Source organism: Paramisgurnus dabryanus, chromosome 10 (assembly GCF_030506205.2).
Source record: "Paramisgurnus dabryanus chromosome 10, PD_genome_1.1, whole genome shotgun sequence".
Classification (NCBI taxonomy): domain Eukaryota; kingdom Metazoa; phylum Chordata; class Actinopteri; order Cypriniformes; family Cobitidae; genus Paramisgurnus; species Paramisgurnus dabryanus.
Window position 1 is genome coordinate 11469697 of NC_133346.1, and position 23061 is coordinate 11492757.

A 23061-nucleotide genomic window follows, 5' to 3' on the forward strand; every position below is an offset into this window, starting at 1 on the left:
GACCAATAGGAATTCTTCCTGGTACTCGGGGTGAAAGTTGACTAAAACATGTGGTTAGACATGGCTGCGCCCTGTTGCCATAAAGGACCGTGACTGGTGAACGGAACATAAATTATAATAGTGGTATAGTTTATTTACAGATTCGATCGTGGGTACGTAGCAATCCAAGCATGTATAAATTGTGTTGAACACTGGCAAACGATTTTATTTAATTTTTTTAAACGGACAGCAACTTGATTTTAACTTGCTTTAGGATTCAGCTATCGGGCATCAGGAAAGGTAAAAACAAACCAACTATACTACTACGTCTGCAACTATCACACATAAAATGCTAAATTAAAAAGCCACGCGTGTAAACAGTAACGCTGTCTTTTCAACGTTGACGGCCAATCAAAATTCATTACAATTTGAAGGACGCGCATTTAAAACATGAAACCGCAACGCGTGCGGTTTGAATAAACAACTTTACCGTCCGTTGTGTGAACGCTAATATGGTTATAATTGCATTTATGAGTTTTCTTCAAGGGTCTTTCACTAGCCATGTTGGACTTAATGCGGCGATGCGCAGACCGTTCGGCATATGACATCACAGCACCGCGAGAGTTATTTGAACAGCACAGCTCTCGCGATACTGTGATGTCGACCGGCGCAGCAAAAGTCACACGCCTTTAAACTTCAAAATAAATGTTCAAGTTAAAATACAGTTTATATAAAATGTCTCTCTCTTCTTAGATCATGGCAGACGATGCAATTTCCGTTAAAGACTCTGCCCGGGGTCAGACATCGTCCAGGCGAATGGTTATAGAAATGCTGACTAGAAAGTTTGAAAGGCTACCTGATATCGACAGGCAAGTTGCTTATATTCAACATTTAAAGTATAATATTTGCAGTAGCTGACGTGTGTCGCCTGTGTTCCCAACAGGAAGCTGTTTACATACGGCCCTGTGTATTTGGCTGGCAACGCTGGTTTTTCAGGCTTGATTGCCAATAGCCTTTACCGACGTGCACTCAATGTCACCCAAGGACGATTTACTTCCAGTCTTCCTATGGCTGTTCTTCCTTTTTTGACAACAGCAGCACTGTACACTGCTACCGTCACAAGTCCTTTAATGTCAGGTATGACTTCTTAGCAGACACGTTTTTTTTATTCATTTGCATTGCATATTATCAAGATACTGTAAGACTGTTTGTTCCATAGGTGACTTGAACTGCCCAACATGCACCCTGATAAGAGGAGCATTGGTGGGTGTGGTTGGTGGTGGCATATATCCTATTTTGTTAGCCTTACCTGTCAACGCTGGACTTGCAGCCAGGTAAACCTATATACTGTTTCAACACATTGCTTTTATTAAAAAAAATTTTAGACTAAACTCTCCACAGGGTCTTCATTGAAATGTGATGAATCTTCAAATGTCTTACAGGTATAATAGTGCACCAATGCCAGAGAAGGGAAATGTCTTGCGCTTCTGGATGAATCTCAGCAGACCCATTGTACGAAAAATGTATGCTGTTCTGCTGCTGCAGGGTTTGTTTGGAACCTACTTGAGCTCAAAGCACTTTGACATCTACCTAAAAATGCTAAAAATACACGATTCAGACAGTGAAAATCTTCATGATTAGTTAACGCTTAAACTTATACATTGTAAATATGTTGTTAATCAAGTTAAATAATCTCAAATAAATGTTGCAACCCTGTTTTATCATGCCAATTCTGTTTGTTTTGAAATTTCATCACCAATAAATTATGACTTTGTGCACAAATCTTCTTTTTAACTCATCTGAAATTGATTAGAATAAGGCTAAATTAACCAATGCTTCTACATGAAAGTGAGAAGCATCTGAATCAGTCTAGTGTTTTATTCATAGAAAATATGACGAGTATAAGCAGCTCTGTAAACTGCCTAAGCATTACATTATTATACCTTAGGTAAACAGTTTAACCAAGAAGTTTCACATAAAAATATGAAGAGGATAGTTCTCCCAAATATGAAAATTCTGTCTACATTTACCAGCCCACATCAATGTCTTTTCCTGTTGAAGACAACATAAGGATGCTTAAAGGTGGGGTGCATGATCTCTGAATGCCAATGTTGATATTTGAAATCACCTTAACAAACACGCCCCTACCTCAATAGAATCAGGACCTTCTTGTCGGTAAGTAGACATGCCCCTTATTGCTGATTGGCTACAAGTGTGTTTTGGTACTCGGCCGACTCGCTTTTCCAAAGTGTTTTTTCAAATAAATCATACACCCCACCTTTAAAAGATAGAAAATTCACTTTTGGGTGAATTTTCACTATCCCTTTTAGTGTGAAGTGGATAAAAAGTGGCGTTAAAAGCTTTTTGTCAGCGTTAACATCTATTGTCAGAGTAGAACTTCTACAAATACTTGACCGCTTTGTGAAAATTAAAATATGCACTGGGCAATACACACTTCATTTCTACCTTGCATTTGCAATATTGCCACACAAAGAACAATTCCTAATGCATTACTAGAGTCATCAACCCAAACAGTTCTGAAATGCAAAGTCTTCATTAACTTCTAAACATGCAGATTTTTTCCACCATGGCTTGGTTTTTAATAATTCATAAAAACTTTATCGATCCCATCACTGGAAACCAAGCAAAAATGTTGACAGCCCAGGTTAAATTATGTTGGATAGCAATTAAGTCAATTACACAATATTTACACTTTGATGTTAAAGACCATCAACACCCACCTTTAAACACTAATCATAGATATATCCATAATAAAATTACAAAACATTTACGCAAAATCTTTAGACTTTGTCTACACAACTGCAGGTATTAATGAAATCTTATCTTGTATAGAAAAAAGTGACAACCTAGCCATAACCATTTGAAAAATATACATAAAAAATCCTGGCTGCCTTCAAGTTGTATTCAATTAACATATTTAAACTTTTAAAAAGTTACAGTAACTCCTCACAAGTCGAGATAACCAAAAAAATTATAATAGTATGTTGAAATAGCTTGATTACATGCAAGTATGCAAGTTGATTATACCTCATTTTAGGCAACCAGTAATTATTTATAGTGTATACCAGTGGTTTTCAATTCCAGTCATCGGGACCCCCCTCCCAGAATGTTTTAGATGTCTCCTTATATGAAACACCTAATTAACACAGTAACAAGCTGATGAAATGAATCAGGTGTTTTATACATGAGACATCTAAAATGATCTGGAAGGGGGTTCATGAGGACTGGAATTGACAACCCCTGGTGAATACCAGGGATGGGGAAACATGGTCCTGAAGGACCACTGTGCTGCAGAGTTTAGTTCCAACCCTTATTAAACTCACCTGATAAAATATTCAGGATAACTTGTAAATGAAATGCAGGTGTGTTTGATTAGTGTTGGGATTAAACTTTGCAAGACAGTGGCCCTCCAGGATACACCCCTGCTGTATCCGATTCAGAACTGCTTGGGTTGATCTGCAACATGAGAGCCGCAGCCATTACTGTTGCAAACACACAGATGTGCATTTAATACTTAAAAAAATTAAATCACCACCACTCTTTATCCACTTTGAAGAGAAGAAATTTAAGGCTTTTGTAGAAAGCGCAGAAGCACTGTCTAAAAGAGAAGGAAAGTACAGTTAATATCTTTTTTCACACAAAACAATTGGATTACTCAAATAAGTGTTTAATCAAAATTTATTACATTTGATTTCAAAACAGATGTAGCCATGTGCCTGCACAGTGTTTGGATTTCCAATGCATCTCACAACTGGATTGGATTCAGACATAAACCTTTGAACATTCTGTTGAAAACACAACTCTTCTGACCTTGAATACTTTCAAAAAAGCCCAAGTGCTTGTCTATATCAGGATGAATAGCATGGCAGATGTTTACACGCTAATGTTTTGCATTACTAGGATTTTAACAATTCAGATGCAAAATAAACAACAATTCAAGGCGTGATAGAAAGTCAGTAAAAGCTTTAACTTACAGGGTTTCATGTACTACCTTATTAAATTTACCAGGCCATGATGCAAGCTGGTGGTCCCGAATCTTCTGATTTCCCCACAGCAAAATCCACTTTAGCATAAAGAAAAATAAGGATTCTACATGAAAAACATTCTTTAGAAAAAATAGTGATATTTCACAAAGGGTAGATTTTCTTTGTGTGCATGTTGAAATCAACATCTATTTTTATCATCTTTTTTGTTATAAAGATAAACCAATGCCCTTTGTGAAATATCACCATAATACATGTATTTTTTATTTTTACGTTTTTCCACTTTCCAAAAAGAGTTAACTGAAATAACATACTACAGTTCATTGTGTAATCCATTAAACATCCAAAATATGTAACTCAAAACACAATGCTTATTTCTGTAGGATACTGCCTATGCTTAATACCAAAAGAAAACAAAAACCAGAACAAACAAACAAAACCCCTTATATTTATTTACAGTTCACTTTGTGCCTTGCTTGAACTGGCATAACAATATATCCTCCTCTGGCATTTTAGGAGTTAACCATTTCTGTGCAGTCTTCAATATCTTGATCCTTACCATGGATTCTGGCAGTCAAGGATGTTCTGTGACGTACTCGTCCAGCATGTCGCACCAAGCACCTAGAAGAAAACTATCAACAAGTTTAGCAGTAACTTGTATTGAAAGCAGGTTCAAAAGACATGCTATTCAAGCCCTGCATAGTACACTTCAACAGTTAACTCTACATTTGACAACTACTGTCGTCATGTGCCCTCAAGGCTCATTTACATCTCGTGCAAAGTTCAGTCTCAGGAAACGCAGAAAAGGTAAAATACTTGACCCTACATTTTATGCGACAAGCTTGCACTTTCTGCACACTTGGTGCAGAATTCCACCGAGACGTGGTCTTTGTCCACATGCAGGCAGATACCACCCGCAGTATCTTTGTCCTCCACCTTCACCTTCTTCCTCGGAATGGCATAATCATGGTCGTTCTCGTTTGATTCCTGGAAAAGCGAGGTAGAGAATTTCATGCCGTTCACACCGCTCAATCTAGACAACAGCTGAGCCAGCATGCTCTCATTGGCCAGCACGGCTCTCAAGTACCTCGTTTCATTCTCCAATTCTTCCACCCGCTTGTTGAGGTTCCCGTTCTCCTGCTTTAGAATACGATTTTCTGACGTCAGGGACCCAACTCTCTGCTCCAAGCCACTGACGTATTCTTTCTTCTTTAGTCGGTTGATCCTCGCCGCAATGGCATTCTTGTTGATGATCTGACCGGAGACGTCTTGCAGTTTTGATCGTCGGACTGTGCCTCTTTTGTGGGATGCGGGATTATCGGCCACCGTGCTTTGATCCGTCTCGTCATTGGCCGGTGATTGGGATTCGAAATTGCCGAAAGGATCAACCAAGGCGTTGTCCAGGTCCCAGTTGAAATCAACGTCGAGCAAATCATCCAGGCCCCAATCGTTGCTGTCACTTTCTGGAGACGTGTATGTGTTTATTTCACTTGTATCAGAGGTTTTCAAAACTTCTCCATTCTCCTGGAAGCCATTTGGACACGTGACATCAGCGTTGAGGCTGCTTCTTCCTCTTTTTCTGGTGATCATGGCACTGTTTCCGGCAAGTCTACGCCTTAAATCTGTATAAATCAGAGAAACTGAGAGAAACAAAGAATGAAGTTAGCTTAATTATTTCATTTCAACAAACTGATGGTTACCGGCTGCCGCGTGCTTTTACATACTACGTACTTTGATATTTTTTTAATTATGTTTACTATTTATTTAATTGATTATTACGATTTAGTTATTGTAGACATTTAGGAAAACTGAATAACAATCTCACAATTATGATAAGATTGAGGCAGATAACGTTATTTGAATACTTGTTATTCATGATTAGCAAACAAGCTAAGCTAAGGTCTGGATGTATTACACAATACAAGTAACATCTCAGTTATTTCAACTTACTAAACATTAAATTACTCACTAGTTTCCATCAAAACAAACTGCAATACATATATTCACATTATATTAGCAAACAATATACGTAACTGTTGTAATAACCGTACAGGGCGCAGCAGCGCGCCTTTATCTACGTGACGCAGCGGTTTACAGGAAAAGAAAACAACAAATATCTTTGTGTTTAACATAGCTACTTACCTTAAATTATCAGCGTACGTCGTGAGAAGATGACTTGTCGAAGAAATGACGACAAAATGTTAACAAACGAAAAATATTAAGACAGTGTTAGGCCGAACACGGAGCCAGCAACGCTCACACAACGACACTGAGGAAAAGTAAAATGGCGACTCCCCGCCTCGAAATCTCGCGATGCTTCGCCGCGTGCCAACGAGGAGGAGCAAACACGGGCACGTTATGTAATTTTGTTAACTAGTTTACCGGGCAGTTTAAAATATTTTTATCAAAGCAGTTATTAAAAAGAAAAAAGAATACAAAACTAGGAACAGTTGTACAGTTTAAATATTTTATTATAATTATTTTAGTGTATTAAGGCAGTGTCTTTTTGTAGTGTAATAAGGCAGGCAAGTTTCCACTGGAACATATTTATTTTTTGGAGTTTTGAAAACACAATATTTTTCATGTTTTCCTCGTATTTACTGTCTATGACTCACCAAATCAAATATATCAATCAAACACAAATAAAAAATGATCCAGTTCATTCATTTAAATTTCTGCATACTCTTCAGTCCATGTTTATTTTCGTGTCCTTATGTTGATGCACTTTTCTTAGCCATGAGCAGCATCCTCAAAGGTAATACACCCTCCACCCATTCATTGTGACTCTGCATCATTTTCTCCCACAGGGCTGCCTCATCACTGCTAGAGTCCATCCAATCCACATCAGCACCATAACTTTTACCTGGGAGACAATACCATAACAATTTTTTACATGTATCACATGTGCTGTGTCCTTTCATTATCTAAATTCATGATTGGACATATTGTTGTGCGATAGTTGCCCTGTCGTCTTATTTACCTGTTCCAGGACCGAGCCTGATACCTCCAATGAAGTGGCTGTGTAGTCTTTCATGATCCCACACAGTAAGCTCTACGCAGGCCTCTTTCAGGTCCTCTGGCCTGAAACCTTCATACACCAGGGTGTGGTTAAACTCTGGGTTGGATGACCTCTTTACTACTCTTGTTTTCTGTCGGCTTTTTCGGCTAGTATCTGGGAGGACTGTGCTGAAAAGGTATTTAGACACTTATTTAGACACATTCCCACTTATATAATGTAAAATCTATGATATGCAAAGTTGAAAGGATGCATACAAATGTATAAAATGAAATATTGATTAATACCATTTAACAAAAGGGTTTATGGAAACCCCTCTGGAAATAGGCAGATTCCTGCATTCTTTCACCAAGATTTGCACCTCACCATTCATCTTGGTCTTGGGACCTGCAAGGCAACATCAGAATTAATGCCTAGTGAAGATATTTTATAAAGTTATTAATAATAATAAAGATCAGCATCACAAAGGTTTAGTTGTTATTTGGCTACGTACTGTGAGAAGTCTGCTGGAGAAAACGGAGAGCGACTCTCATCTCTGCTATCATTTCTTCACTACAGGCAGAATGTTTTGGGCTGCGGGGAACCTGAACCTGGTAAAAATAAGTAATACTTAAATGGCAGTCCTATATATTGTGATGTAACAGAAATCACTATATAAATAGTGGATCATAAAGACTTATCTTACCCTTCCTTTAAGCAGGTATTCATTCATCTGTGTTGTACTGAAGTCCCATTCGGCCAGATCAATGTCGACCTCTCCAAGACAGCTGTTATGGCCAAATGTGTCATTGTGCCACACGGAGACGTTTAACTTTTGAGTTTTCAACGTCTCCATTGGAATTTTATACTGGATAGACAAAACGTACATTTTGGTCATCTAGTTTTACAAACACCACAGACAGCAAGACAGAACATTTATAAATCTCATACCCGCAGAATCTCATTGTACGTTGGATCCAGAGTTTTCTTCCTTACGCATGTTTTTCTCTTTCCAAATTTTGCTTTATCAGGTAGTAAGTAACATTTAACATACCTAAATGTCAAATAAAAAAGGCAGAATATTATACATTTGGTTCTTCCTTTTATCCGAATTCTTATACCCACTACTACACTTACGGGTCAGAACGGTTCCTCTTAGGATCAGCCACGGCGAGATCTTTGCACTTCACTACGAAGATGTGGAAATCTTCAAGTTTTTCCACATAGTTTATTGCGAACTGGATTGTGCCTTTGACTGCCACATTACCAAATTCCCCACTGTTGATACTCGTTACACTGCCAGTGACCTATACATAGCACACACGGAAACAAAGACACACTATATATCTATACCTATTCATAATAGGATGTTATTAATAAAAATTCCAGTGGATCCACATGAACATCGATGTATGTGTTAAAATGCTACTGTGTAATATTAGAGCAGGTCATTATTTAGCATCATTAAGGTTGTGTACAAGACAGGGGTCACATACAGACGACATGGAGGTCACTTCAGAGCAAATATTAAAGGCAGGGGAAGCGTTGCATGCTCTCGGTCTGTCAAATTGGAGACTGCTCACTGATGCACAGTCACCGTTTCTGTAATCCATCTATTTTTTACATGCACAAACAATTGAAGATGGTGAAAATAGGTTAATCAGGCGTGATACAGGCTGTGATAATGTACATGCTGGGGTTTTTCAACCCATGGTTGGGTAAAATATGTACAAACAGTTGGTATAAATTAACCTAGAAAATTTGACCCAACCATGGGCCAAGAATTAGCATTTGGTGTACTTATATGCCAAAGCTGGTTAATTGATTTTTCGGTGAGTGTTACCTCTTGGTTTATGAATGTAGGGACAGACAGGCTCATCATCTTTATCTGCTCGGGGTCTGAGAAAGAAGTGTTGGTGTTGGAAGCGACTGTAGATGCTAAAAAAAACATTATAATTCACAAATACGACAAGTCATTTCATATCTACCACACCCTTAGATGTACGATTCAGGTGGTACAGGATGCAAACAGCCTTTAATCACTGGCAGTAATCCATGCTCTCATCAAACATTCATCTGTTTTTTAATGCATTCCCTTAGCCATCTCAAAGAGTAAAATATACATGAAAGATGAAGGGTCAATTATGAAACAGAATGGCAAATGTCCTCACTGCTGATTTAATGTCAGGGGCATCTGCTTTAGATGTAATAATGCATGGGTAGAGTGCATTGCATAATCGTACCTTCCAACTTAATAGCGTTAGTTTATAAAGTTATACTGAAGGAAGACATCAGAAACAAAATGATTTAATGGACTGAATTTGAGATGACTTTCATTATATATATATATATATATATATAAAGCCATTGTCCATCCTCCATACTAAAACCAACATTACTCCTGGGTCAATCTCCCTTTTTGATGTAGATGGCTAAGTGTTATTAAATAAATAAACAGTAAGTAGTGCAATAAAGTACACTGCAGTAGTGCATACAGAAAGTAAATTTGTGCAAACGATTGTTTGATTACAAAGATGCGTCCTCTCCTGTCCAGCAGAGGGCGAAAAAGGCTGCCCCTTCTAAGGGAGAGATACATGTTTAAAAAGGCCTGCGAGCCCCCAAAGGCTGAAATATACTTCAGCTAAACACAGTGCAGAAAAGAGGGACCTTACATGAAGGTGTGGATGGGAGGTCCTCCAGACTCTTGGATATAGAAATGGGTCGAGTACTGGCTCGTTCCAGAGCAGCTTGGACTGGGCTGTGTTCAGCATTGTCACCTGTTACAGTACATATCAGATTAGAATAGCCACCTTTGTGCAAATCATACTAAAGCAGAAGTCTTTTAATATATTATAAACAAATAATCATTCGAATCTTATTGGAAACACTGATAAAAACACTAAAAAGCGCACTAAAAAAACTAAAAGATTTATTGCATTAGATATTGTTTTACTATAAGCAAAACATTTATTAGTTTTTAGATCTTAAATGGTTGCAAGCTGATTTGGTTAATGTCAAAAAGACAATTGCACTTCAAAAAAAATGCTGGGTTGTTTCAACCCATGGACAAACCCAAGCGTTGTGTTAAAATTAACCAATAATTTCCCCAATGGTTAGGCTTGTCTATATTTGACCCAACCATGGGTTAAAGAACTCAGCATTTTTTTAAGTGTAAACAATTCTTCCTTGCATATCGCATTACAAAAACAAACTTACCATGGATTCTTACAATTGCGAAAAGGTTTACTATTTTACACAAAAACTGTTCTGATTATTAAATAACACTATTCATTGCATTTGTGAGAAAATTTGGATATAAATGTAGAGGCAGGGCTTAAAGTGCCCCCAATTTCATTGTTAAAAAAAAACAATGTTATTTTGTGGGATAATACAATGTGTTTGCATGGTTTATGGTTCAAAAAACACATTATTTTCCACATACCGTACATTTTTGTAGCCTGAGATATCCTGCCTTCCACAAACGCATTAATTTTGTACAAAACTCAGCGATCTGAAAAGCGCTGTGCCTGATTGGCCATCCCGTACTTTGTGATTGGTCTGAATACATCTGACGTCAGCCGGAAATGTGACGCTCCTTAACATGTTTGAAAGATTCAGTTACAATGCAATGCTAACAGGCGTTAACTTAATGGCTGAGTCTGAAGCGGGAGGAATTATGATAATGTCGGTCTTGTCCATTTCATCAGGCCCAGGAAGTAAACTGTTGCCTACAATCCGTGTGTTTGTTGTAGTCTAAGAAAAGAGATTTACGTTGGAGATGATAACTTGCGTCATTGTTTACTTTGGGGTATGTACCTTTTGCATATCTTTAACATGTACTAATACGCACTCACACACCAAAGGAAATGTAGAAACGTGAATCGGAAAATAGGTGCTCTTTAAATTGTCATTAGACTGTTACATTATGACATATGTCCATGAAAATGAACAGGGCCTGAGCAGTGTGGAGACAACTGACCACACAGATAGCGCTTTTCTACTGCTTGGTAGGACTACTCTAAAAACAAACGGTGCTATATAGCACCAAAAGTGGTTCTTTACTCGTAATCATAGAAGAACCGTTTTTAGTGCCATATAGCACCGGTGAAGCACCAGTGAAGCACCCGTGTAGAACCATATAGTGCTATGTAGAACCATATGTGGTGCTATATGGCCCCTAAATGGTTCTACACAGGTGCTTCACCGGTGCTATATGGCACTAAAAATGGTTCTTCTATGATTACGAGTAAAGAACCACTTTTAGTGCTATATAGCACCGTTTGTTTTTAGAGTGTAGGTTCTGCACGATGCAGCTCAACTCGCTTTATTTTGGCTCATTTTGCTTTTCTACTGCAACTTAGTACTTCTTTAAAGTGAGTGGGATTATAGATCTATCGTTATAGTTGTGCCGCCTCTAGTGCCATGACATAATATAAACGCGACCCAAACAAACGCACAATGGAGCATATGAAATGGACAACAGGAGCAATGGAGCATATGAAATTTTTGATTCTCGGCACGTCGGTGTTTATCACTGCTTATCATGCAGATGATGACATAACTCCCCAAAAGTGAGCTGTACCATGCAGTGGAAAAATGCCAAGAGTGAAGCAACACACTGTACAAAATACAAGTCTGTACATAATGTGCAATTTTGTTGTGTCAAAAAGCTTTAAGCAAGTTTATTATTTGGTCAATAAAGAGTTGTTTCAGGTCATAAACCCTGCTTCCACAAAAATCAAAGAACCAATCAACATATTTCCTACTGAATCTAGACTGGACCAAAACAGAGATGTTAGCTCACAGGCTGAACGTGAGAAGGACCAGGCTTCAGGTGTGGAGCTCCCAGAGGAGTCAAAGGTGATCTCCTCAGAATCAGACTGCGAGTGTCGAGAAGAGGACCTCTCATTGCTTACTCTGCCTTTAAAAGCCTCACCTGTCTGTACCTCCAGCCTTTCCTTTTCATTTAAGATAGTCTGCTTGGATAGACTCAAGTAATGCTTTAAACTCAGTGGAATGTAAGACCTGACCTGACAAGCATTTGAATGGCAATCTGTTGACAGCTTTCGTTCACTGGACATGATGGGTCCTAAATCAATATCTTCCTCCAAGGTCTTCCTGTGTTCAAGCTGCCCTAAGGATAAACCCTGTGACCAAACAGCCGAGGAATGGAGTGGCCCACTGTCTAGCGGGATGGTAAGCACTTCAGAGATTGCTTGGGGAGGGGACATGGAGTTTCCCTTAGGCCAATTAGCTTTACCCATTTTCTCAATTAAATGCAATGAATTTGAGGGGATCTCCTTATGGGTTTGAACTGGTTTGCCCTTTACAGCACATGGACTCTTGTCAGCTGGATTGATATCTATCACAAAGGTTCTTAAGGGCGAGCCACCCTTTCTGGACTCTTTGTTTGGATAAGAGTCTCTGGAAGGTACTTTAAATTGTCGTAATGGGCAGGAAGCTCTGGTCTGACCTTGATCTTTGGACTGATAAATGTCAGTGGCCAGTTGGATATCATTTTGACCTTTTCCAGAGAGACTTCTGAGAGAGGATGGAAGACCTAGCTTCAAGTCTTTGTCTGAAATTGACTGTGATTTGAAATTAGAAGTGTTCTGGGAGGTGTAAGGTACTCTACCTGTGAAGTCTTGATGGTCTTGTTCTGGCACTCTGCTTGGACTGTGTTTTTTCTCAATCTTATCAATCTCCTCTTGTGTCACAAGCAAATCAACATCTTTGTTTAAAGACAAACTCATTCTGTCTAAGGAACTTAAATCTGGGCTGTCTGATGTGACATCAGGCAGAGATTTGGAAAGTTCTATTGAGGAACATTTTGGAGAGGACTCTCGAGAGGACTCTTTAGTATTGGATGCACACGTTGGTAAGCCCACATTTACTCCAAGGCCACTTTTTTCTTCCTCCCAGAATGACTTGAGATCATTAATTGAGACTTTATTTTTCTGTGGACTAAGGGATATTTTGAAGGTGGAGATTTCTTCCTTTAGGTCAGATATTTCCCTGGAGAGAGACTCAGCGAGAACCTCTCCCTGCATATCACTGTCCAAATTAATATTGTTGGGTGACAGCAGCTTCACATCAGTTTTCACCATGTCCGATTGCGGCTTACTATTTGGGCGTTCTGAAATCTTACTGCTATCCAAATCATAAAGTTTTGCATCTTCATTTGAGGACAAGTCATACTTCATAACAGTTGTGGATTCTTTGTCAACTGGATATTCACTAGCATGTACTGGGTTTGGGATTGGATCATTGGGTTTGGATCCTGATAGATTCAATCTTAAATCCAAAGCATTGTCATTTTCATTAAGCAGTGATGTCTCACTTTCTGGTATCACATCTCTTTTTTTGACGCTTAGTATTTTTGGTCCTTCATTTCCCCTTTCCCAGAATGACTTAAGGTTGACAAGTCTACCTGGTGATACTTCACCTATGTCAAGGTTTTGAGAATCATATTCACAAACAGCACTGCCCTTTTTGTTTCCATCCACTGCCTTGGATGGAACCTGCAAAATTTCTGTAATCTTGTTCTCTTCCTGAAGATCTACATTGTTATCTGCCTCGGTTCTCAAGGTACAAGTTGTTTGACATTCTGAACTTTCTTTATCTTGACTTGTCACTTCTTCATCAAGTAAAACTTCAAGACTCTTGTCTTTTTCTTCTGTTCTCGAAAACAATGCAAAAAGCCCCCTGCGAGGCTTTGGTGATGGCTTGGTCTTTGGCTCTACAACTGGAGGTGACAAATCGTCCGACTTCACATCTAAGGTTCCATGATCATTTGGTTCCTCTTGGTTCTTCTCACTCTTGATTGGTGACTTAAGTTCTGTCAACGCTGCATCTTGGGAACCTCGCCCAAACCATTCAAGTACCTTAGAAATTGAGTGACCCTCTTCCTCTGTTACCTTACGAGTCTGGCACTCTGTGTCCAATTGAATGGCCTTACCTGTTACTTCAGCAGTGGAGTTGAAGTTGGACACCTGTGTGCACTGAGGCTCGGCATAAAGCTCATGATTATCTGCAAGAGACATTAAATACTTTGAGACTTTTAGAAACAGTACAATATTAAATTAAGACTAACCACCATTGCTGTAAAAATAAGAAAATGCACATTTAAATTGTAGTTAAAGCTCATAGTAGTACATTTCTTGCAGTGCTTATTTGCAGATTATCAACATACTGTACATGCATAGGCATTCAATAGAAACCACAAGCTGTATATATGAGGCAAGCATGCAGTTAGTATAAGAGTATAAGATAAAAGGTCCTCAAAGACACAGATATGTTACATTGTTAACTCAATGCCAAGCTGTGTGCTTTAAGAAGTGGAGGATATCCACAAAGTTTAGCATTTATTGACTAATTGACTCATAAAGAAACATTTTCAGTTTGATTATATTGACATGCCAATCATATGGGGAAGTTTTTGATAATTAAGAGACTCTAAACCAGGGATGGGCAACTTCGGTCCTGGAGGGCCGGTGTCCTGTAGAGTTTAGGTCAAACTTGCCTCAGCACACCTGCCTAAAACTTTCTAATATGCCTAGTAAGACCTTAATTGGCTGCTTTAGTTGTGTTTAATTATGGTTGGAGCTAAACTATGCCGGACACCGGCCCTCCAGGACCGAAGTTGCCCATCCCTGCTCTAGACTGTTATGTGCAAGTGAACAAGCCTATGCCTCAATGAACTGCTCAATGCATCTGTATTACCATTGTTCATGGTATCGCTTCTATCCGGCTCCTTATCCTCATCAACCAGTGGACTCCAGTCTTCATCCAGCACGCTGTGTTCTCCTTTCTCGCTCTCTATTGGCCGAACGATGGGGGAAACGTGGACCTGCTTCCTGTCTAACCATTCAGAGACAGACTGCATCGTGCAGGGGGAAAGTGGAGGGCTGATGGGTATCTCAAGACTGATCGGGCAGATGCTTGGGTCAAGAATGGAGCCAGTAAAGCTATAGCTGGAGCAGTCGTGTGCCTTAAAGATACCTCTGGGGGCAGGGCTTGCATCCTGTATAACACTGGGGTCACCGTCGGTGATGTCCAAATGATAGTCTGTGCCGGAATTCAACAGAAGTCTATTTTTTGGCACTGGTTTACCCGTGCATTGAGTGCATACATGGGTTTCAGTGTTGTCTGTGTTTTGAATAGCATTAAAGGGTGTGGAGCTCTTGGCTGCAAGAAGAGGCTCTGGAAAATAACAAAACAGCTGGATAATGAAGCAGCACAACAAGGAACAGAGAATCATGCAGACATGTGGAAAAATTCTGAATTCATATTGACAATGAATTCATTTTCTGCTCAATTAACAGTCCTGTTACCAGAATAATAGTGTGGTATCTGTTAATTGAGGATTTATTTAATTGTGAAGCAATGAAGTGATATGCATTGGTTAAAAGCTAGCAAGCAACTGAATTGCATTGGTTAAAAGAATAGGTTAGCAGTATGAAGTAGGGTGTGTAAACCAAACATTCACATTACATCCGCAGCCAGTTACTGTGTCTACTGTACACTGTGCAAAAAGGAACAGGCATCGCCCACTCCAACTAACTTGACAATATTCATAAAATTGAATAACAAAAAATCTACCATATGTATGTATGGGGTAGAGACTGGTCATGCATGGCAGATTAGCTACTCCGGAAGCAACATACCTTTCCATATAATCTCCTTAAAGTTTGGAGTTCCCTTCTCATACCACTACAATACAATCTGCAGTAAACTTCAGACCAGGCCGTTTCCAAGAATTACACTTTTTTCCACACATACGCATTTAAGTGCTTTACAAGGTATACATCAGTATGTCCGAACCCATGACCTTTCAAGCTGCTAACTCAATGCTCTACCACTGAGCTATACAAGAACAGTAACGCACTTAAAATATGTTTAGAGCTGTAACTATATGCATTTTTAACAGTTATGCATGCAGATGGTTATTACACCCATTGCAGAACCCAGAAGAGGCACACAAGCTATTTTCAATGGAGATCAACAAACTTACTGTGCTTGCAAGAAACACGTTCTACCACTTTCCTCTTCAGAACATCATCTCAGTTAAAAATACAATATATGTGGAGAATTACAAGATTGAAAATTTTTTAAGGATGGTTTGATAGTGAATATATTCTCACCCTCAGAAGGTGCCTGCTCAGCCTCCTTCACTCCATTGATATGCCTGTCTGCGTAGCGCCTAATATTGAAGGGATTCTGTCGGGGCTATATAGAAACCATAAATAAAATAATTTTCACACTGCATCTGAATAACAAAAATACTTTTACAAAAGATTTTTGTAGTGCACCTTGATTTGGGATCTCTGTCTTTCCTGCTGGGCTTCTGGAAATTTCTGATCGTCCACCCTGTATGAAGGTGATATGGTTAATGTTAGTCTATAAAAAGAGTTTTGATTTATTTTATGCAATTATGTAATGATTCACCTACATATCACAAGTTCCCTTGCTGTTGTTCTTTATTAGCTGTGATATGATTTTTTAAGCTGGTATGTACACATTTGGCTATTGATGAAAACACCATTACCCTATGCTAATGGGCGGATACAGTGTTTGTTTGCTTTAAACACACAGGATTTGTCAAATCCTTTAATCAAGCACAATAGCAGCATGTGCATGATACTGATAACAGAAAAAGAAAGGTTTATTTGTTTGTATAGTTACTGTTCATTTATTCTGTATTTGTATTTTTTAACATTAGCAATTATTTTTAATCTTGCATAACTTAAATAAAGCACACGTATTTATGCAACTTTTTTAAACAGTTACCATAACCAACACACCAACTTTCTTAAAGTGGTTTAATCACACTGCCTTTACCAGGTTTATTATCGAGATTATGACAAAACACTGATATTCAAGCTTGTGTCATGCCATACTTCATTTAAATGAAATGTTGAGTTGTAATATTTTAATCCCTACTGTCATTATGAGCTAACACTCACCTGTCATTTCGGGACTGTGTGGATGGGTCTTCAATAAGGCCCATGAGTTCTGGAGGAATGAAAACATCTCTCCTCTCACTGTTCACCAAACTGGGTTTCTCGTCCCATCTGTGAGAGAGTTCAGCTGCAATAGTAGACCTTTTGTTAGGATATATACTTCTTCAAACGTCTAATGGACCCAAATTTACATTTATGCATCCGGTAGATGCTTTCATCCAAAGTGACTTACAGTGCATTCATATTACACTTTATCATTATGTATTCTTCCTGAGCCCCTGTGCTAATGCAATGTTCGAAAATTGAGCTACGGGAGCAAGTAATATGATTGAATTATTGATTTATATAACATCAACAGTGTACAAATGTGATCCTGGACTGCAAAAACTGTTTTGAATTTGAGACGTATACATCATCTGAAAGACAAATAAATAGCTTTTCATGAATGTATGGTTTGTTAGGTTAAGACCATATTTGGCTAAGATACAACTATTTGAAAGTCTGTAATCTAAGGATGCAAAAAAAATCAAAATATTGAAATTGCCTTTAAAGTTGTCCAAATGAAGTCCTTAGCACTGCATCCAATAACATAAATAAAAGTTTTAAAGGGGACATATCATAAAAATCAGACTTTTCCATGTTTGTAGTACTTTTCCAAGTGCTATAATTGGGTCCCCAGTGCTTTTATCAACCTAGAAAATGTGAAAAGATCAACCAAGTAACTTAGTTTTGGTAAACCATTCTCTACAAGCATGTAAAAAAAGGTCATTGAAATTTTGTCTCCCCCTGTGATGTCAGAAGGGGATAATACCGCCCCTTAATATCCAACCACGGCAATGCCATTTAGTGCAAAAATCAGCTTTTTTGCTCACACATACAAAGTGGCAATGTTAACTTGAAACAATAAATTATCTATTTGGTATTTTGAGCTAAAACTTTACATATGCACTCTGGGGACACCAAAGATTTATTTGACATCCTAAAAAAGTCTTGTGAAATCTCCCCTTTAATATATTTACGGTAGGAAATTTTCCAATGCCTTTTCATGGAACATGATCTTTACCTAATATCCTAATGATGAAAAGAAAAGTCGATATTTTGACCCATACAATTAATTTTTGGCTATTGCTACTGCTAATTACAACTGGTTTTGTGGTCCAGGGTCACAAATAAGAAAGAAGAAAACATGAAAACAACAAAACTGAGATATGTGAACAGCGTCTGTCCTATCTGAAATCAATTTAAAGGTGGATCAGTTTATTTGCTGTCAGCACTCACATATTGTATAGGGTTTTCTTTGCCCCATTGATGCTCTGATGATGTCGGAGCCATGGATCCTATCTCTGTGTCTGTGATATTTTGTCTCGTAAAACCACTCCCCAGTCAGATACTTCAGCCTGCTGCTATCTTTCTCTGTCTTACGAAGCCGCCTGTGGGAAAAACAGTAAAGTTTTTATATACTATATTAATAAAATGTTTGGACAACACTCGATTGAAAAGCACAAATTGAAGAATTTAAAATATAATTTTTAAAAATAAAATTCTTATATTTTAGCTCCTTCAAAGATATAAAATTTAATAACATCTCTTTACACTTTGAGCATCAACCAACATTTTTATTGCTTTTTTGTATTCATTTATAAACCTTAACTTTATCATTTGTACGGTTTATAAGATCATAAGAAACACAAACTAAATCTCCAGTCTGTCCAGTGATGTATAGTGTATGAAGAATGTAAGTAACATTTATGAATTTGACTTTAATGGTGTGCATCTTGAGGCATAACAATGGCACTGATATATTTTAAGATAGGTCAGGGCATGTTGTTTTTAGTTGAGACAGGTCAAACATGCATTTTAGTCTGGGACAAGGCTTAAGCCTTTTCTGCGAAACCGAGCCTATAGATGTATTATTATGATTGTCAGATGCTGTATGAAGTATGGGTGAACAACTTAATCACATTCAATCCCCGAATCCATGACCTTGAGATTAGTTTCTTAAGCTTCAGTAGTGACATTCATGTGAACAAATTCCAGACATTCTTCAAACCACAAACCAATTACTGTGGACAGTTTAACTGTGAGAATATTTTAAGGGTTGGGAGAAAATAATCTAACTTAATTGCTATAATTTGCACGAAAAAACATATTTTCACACTCACTTGATTCTTTGTTCTTCCAAGTTCTTCAGCTCTGCGTCTCTTTTCAGCACGGCCAATACCATCCCCTTCTCTTCTTCTGTCAGATAGCTCAGGTCAATCATGTTGAGTGACTTTAGGGCAAGTGGTGCAAGAGATCTCAGATCAGTCTCAGATCTGACTGGTTTGCTGAAAGCGTCAACAGCATCACTATCCTTATTTAGAAGATTATGCTTGGTGAATCATTGATGCTCATCCCGCCATAAACTACATCACAGAAGACCAGTAGCACCTGCACACGACAGGAACATCATCTACTTACAACAACCAAAAACATTCACAGTAAACAGTCAGAGTTTGGCTTATGAACAACTACTGTATGTTTTCCCTGTAAATTCTTCTGACCATTAACACATCACATGATCCTAAATGTTCCCAATGAATTCAAAAACAAAGTCTTTAAAGATCATTCATGCTTCCCTACACATATAAAAGAACACAACCTATTCCCATACCAACGATGTTCCATGCATTATCAAACCAACATGTGACATAGCATTATCAGGTGACTTTGGGAAGATGTGTGTACCAAATCATGTGCTAGTGAACCAGTGGAACAGAGACGACAATAAAAGACTCTTTTTATTTCATAATCACATTACACACTACTGAGATTAAGTGGCGGCATAAAAATGGCATCAATTTAAACCATCTGTATTTTTCTTTTATGACAAACAGTTTACTGCTGAGACACGAGAAAAAAAGGAGAATAAAGGCATGAAAAATTATCTTATTACAAATATATAAAAATAATCATAATTTGAAATGTCAAAATGTCCTGAACACTCTGAAACGTCCGGAATACTCTGAAACGTCCGGAATACTCTGAAACGTCCGGAATACTCTGAAACGTCCGGAATACCCTGAAACGTCTACTCTAAAATGTCCGGAGTACTCTGAAATGTCCGGAGTACCCTGAAACTTCCGGAATACCCTGAAACGTCTACTCTAAAATGTCCGGAGTACTCTGAAATGTCCGGAGTACTCTGAAATGTCCGGAGTACTCTGAAACGTCCGGAGTACTCTGAAACGTCCGGAGTACTCTGAAACGTCCGGAATACCCTGAAACGTCCGGAATACCCTGAAACGTCTACTCTGAAATGTCCGGAGGACTCTGAAATGTCCGGAGTACTCTGAAATGTCCGGAGTACTCTGAAATGTCCGGAGTACTCTGAAACGTCCGGAGTACTCTGAAACGTCCGGAGTACTCTGAAACGTCCGGAGTACTCTGAAACGTCCGGAGTACTCTGAAACGTCCGGAGTACCCTGAAACGTCCGGAATACCCTGAAACGTCCGGAATACCCTGAAACGTCTACTCTAAAATGTCCGTAGTACTCTGAAATGTCCGTAGTACTCTGAAATGTCCGTAGTACTCTGAAATGTCCGTAGTACTCTGAAATGTCCGGAGTACTCTGAAATGTCCGGAGTACTCTGAAATGTCCGGAGTACTCTGAAATGTCCGGAGTACTCTGAAATGTCCGGAGTACTCTGAAATGTCCGGAGTACTCTGAAATGTCCGGAGTACCCTGAAACTTCCGGAATACCCTGAAACGTCTACTCTGAAATGTCCGGAGTACTAAACGTCCGGAGTACTCTGAAACGTCCGGAGTACTCTGAAACGTCCGGAGTACTCTGAAACGTCCGGAGTACTCTGAAACTCTGAATACTCTGAAATGTCCGGAATACTCTGAAATGTCCGGAATACTCTGAAATGTCCGGAATACTCTGAAATGTCCGGAATACTCTGAAATGTCCGGAATACTCTGAAATGTCCGGAATACTCTGAAATGTCCGGAATACTCTGAAATGTCTACTCTGAAATGTCTACTCTGAAATGTCTACTCTGAAATGTCTACTCTGAAATGTCTACTCTGAAATGTCTACTCTGAAATGTCCGGAATACTCTGAATACTCGGAATACTCTGAAATGTCCGGAATACTCTGAAATGTCCGGAATACTCTGAAATGTAGAGGAGGTGATCTTTTTATTTATTCTGTACATATTTGGTTCTATACAATCTACAATGATGGTTTATGTTTAACCGCGTTGAGTCAAGGGACAAACCCAGCATACAGTATGTTAAATTACAATTGGGTTCGTCCATTTTTGACCCAATGCTGAACTGAAATAACCCAGCATATTTTAGACTGTACATAACTGTCTATAATCAAATTTAACAATCATATTTCTGTTTCTACGTCAGATAAATTTCAGGTCACATTTAAAAGCAAAATAATAAACAGCAAAAAGTTCCTGAAGACTGTCAATTTCTTGCAGGGACACATTTGGGTTGCTAGATACAGTCCTACAGAACATTCCAGTCAAATAGGAGGTTTGCAGGGTTTCTTTCCTATTTTGGAAAAGCCTGTTGATTTTCTAAAATGAGTCATGTCCGTCTCTAGAGATACTCATCATTTGTTTAATCAAAATTCGGCATGTGATGTTTCCTCTGTTTTAAAAATAAAAATAAGATCACATCAACTGATAACTAATCAAGAAAATGTATACACTGTCAAAAACGTATACAAATGTTTTTTTTTTTTTGTGAAACTATAATGAAACGCCTATTTTGAATTGCACGTAGGCAGGCCTACAAATAATTGCAAATAACATAAGCAGGCAACTTATCTTAGACCCCACAAAACATCCTTAAATTATTTTCCCTTTACACACTACATCTCAATACAGCTCAGCACACCATTCATGTGTCTATTGGTTCTGTAGGGCAAGTTATGACAACAACTATGAATGTGCAGCAGATGTCTAACATCCATAAATCATTTTTTAAAAGGAACATTACTGATTTAATATAAAACAAGACACACATATACATATAAAACATAGTTACATTGTAAACAAATGTGAGATGTTTGTCAACATTACTGGCCCAATGAGGCAGGTTACATTTCCATGTAAGCTTATTGTTAAGCCCTGACTAATAAATGCACACCAATCCAATTCACGTTAACAGCTGGATGTACAATAAACATAAAGCTATAAAGTGTTACCACCTGGTTTGGGTGTGTTGCTGTTTTAAGTGTTTTAATCAGTGTTATTGTACTTCCCACAACATTAACCATCTGCTTTTTAAGTCACAAGATCTATTATATTGTTGTTTTGTTTTGTTCATTTACTTTTTTTACTATTTGCAATCAAAATATCAATATTGATTTTTTTCCCATAAGCAAATAAAATGAATTGCCTTCACACAGAAATAAGCATAACCAAAAGAGCTCTAGTTGAAATGCTCTTGTAGCTAATCACTGTTTGATCTGTATGTAAATAAACATGCTGCATTCTTGCCTTAATAGCTTTACAGGAAAACAGGAAACGAAAAAAACTTTAGACATGAAAACAGCATACAGGGTAAAAATAAAGTACTTGTGCTTGTCGAAACAGACCCGAGTCTTGTCACAGCACGCAAGACTCAACACAGAATAGTTGTGAAAGTGACTTTAAACGTTTAGCAGTAAGAAAACAATGTAAAATTTGAGAGTAAATTGTTTACCTCGATTTTGCTTGGTTTAGCCCTCCAGAAAAGTCTCAAAAGACGTAAGAGAGTTATTATACAATTTTACTGTCCAGTTTTAATATCTGAAGCACAAGAGATGAGCAACAATCCATTGGACTCCGGTTTTAAAGTAAGGCGCGTGTGGGTGTGTATCCCTCCTTCACTCCACAGACACACGCACGTGCCCCGTTAGCACCAAAGGTTGTGTCTCAACAAGCAGTGAGGGGATGAACAGCTGACGAGATTCCGGTGTATCATGAACTATGAGAAACTATGCTGTTGAGGTAGGACTACGAGGTTGAGGTATTTACACACAACCCCGGTGGGCGTAGTCGCGCCGTAGCCAGGCATATTTCATTTACATCATCGTCTTCCATGCTTAAAACAAAGATTATGGCGATTGAGTACAG

The 23061-nt window shown here is 38.4% G+C and overlaps 3 protein-coding genes across 15 annotated transcripts; 1 reads left to right on the forward strand and 2 right to left on the reverse strand.

Moving 5' to 3' along the window:
- The first annotated feature begins 33 nt into the window (after nucleotides 1–33).
- On the forward strand, nucleotides 34–1752 carry tmem126a (transmembrane protein 126A). 2 transcript variants are annotated; one of them, XM_073816033.1, is made up of 5 exons: nucleotides 34–152; nucleotides 733–852; nucleotides 927–1116; nucleotides 1199–1313; nucleotides 1422–1752. In XM_073816033.1, the coding sequence occupies exons 2-5, from the start codon at nucleotides 736–738 to the stop codon at nucleotides 1618–1620; spliced, it is 621 nt and encodes a 206-aa protein (XP_073672134.1). In that variant the 5' UTR covers nucleotides 34–152; nucleotides 733–735; the 3' UTR covers nucleotides 1621–1752. The 2 variants fall into 2 exon arrangements, with proteins under 2 accessions (XP_073672134.1, XP_073672133.1); XM_073816032.1 differs by having other exon boundaries at nucleotides 67–279.
- Nucleotides 1753–1842: 90 nt separating this feature from the next.
- On the reverse strand, nucleotides 1843–6284 carry crebzf (CREB/ATF bZIP transcription factor). Of its 4 annotated transcripts, XM_073816030.1 has the most exons (5): nucleotides 6126–6284; nucleotides 4543–5623; nucleotides 3992–4063; nucleotides 3686–3785; nucleotides 1843–3598 (listed from the first exon to the last, which is right to left on the reverse strand). In XM_073816030.1, exon 2 carries the CDS (start codon nucleotides 5571–5573, stop codon nucleotides 4806–4808), a length of 768 nt encoding a protein of 255 aa, XP_073672131.1. In that variant the 5' UTR covers nucleotides 5574–5623; nucleotides 6126–6284; the 3' UTR covers nucleotides 1843–3598; nucleotides 3686–3785; nucleotides 3992–4063; nucleotides 4543–4805. The 4 variants fall into 4 exon arrangements, with proteins under 4 accessions (XP_073672131.1, XP_073672132.1, XP_065115312.1 ...); XM_073816031.1 differs by lacking the exon at nucleotides 3686–3785; XM_065259240.2 differs by having other exon boundaries at nucleotides 3686–4063.
- A 229-nt stretch (nucleotides 6285–6513) lies between these two features.
- Nucleotides 6514–22943, reverse strand: sytl2a (synaptotagmin-like 2a). 9 transcript variants are annotated; one of them, XM_065258945.2, is made up of 18 exons: nucleotides 22649–22943; nucleotides 19103–19370; nucleotides 18219–18370; nucleotides 16944–17067; nucleotides 16290–16347; nucleotides 16122–16206; nucleotides 14701–15180; nucleotides 12614–14008; nucleotides 9651–9755; nucleotides 8822–8916; nucleotides 8475–8591; nucleotides 8116–8285; nucleotides 7930–8032; nucleotides 7685–7846; nucleotides 7493–7583; nucleotides 7287–7386; nucleotides 6964–7169; nucleotides 6514–6846 (listed from the first exon to the last, which is right to left on the reverse strand). In XM_065258945.2, exons 2-18 carry the CDS (start codon nucleotides 19201–19203, stop codon nucleotides 6695–6697), a joined length of 3696 nt encoding a protein of 1231 aa, XP_065115017.1. In that variant the 5' UTR covers nucleotides 19204–19370; nucleotides 22649–22943; the 3' UTR covers nucleotides 6514–6694. The 9 variants fall into 9 exon arrangements, with proteins under 9 accessions (XP_065115017.1, XP_065114997.1, XP_065115007.1 ...); XM_065258925.2 differs by having other exon boundaries at nucleotides 7493–7589; nucleotides 22649–22938; XM_065258935.2 differs by having other exon boundaries at nucleotides 7493–7589; nucleotides 19103–19392; nucleotides 22649–22938.
- Between the last annotated feature and the right edge of the window lie 118 nt (nucleotides 22944–23061).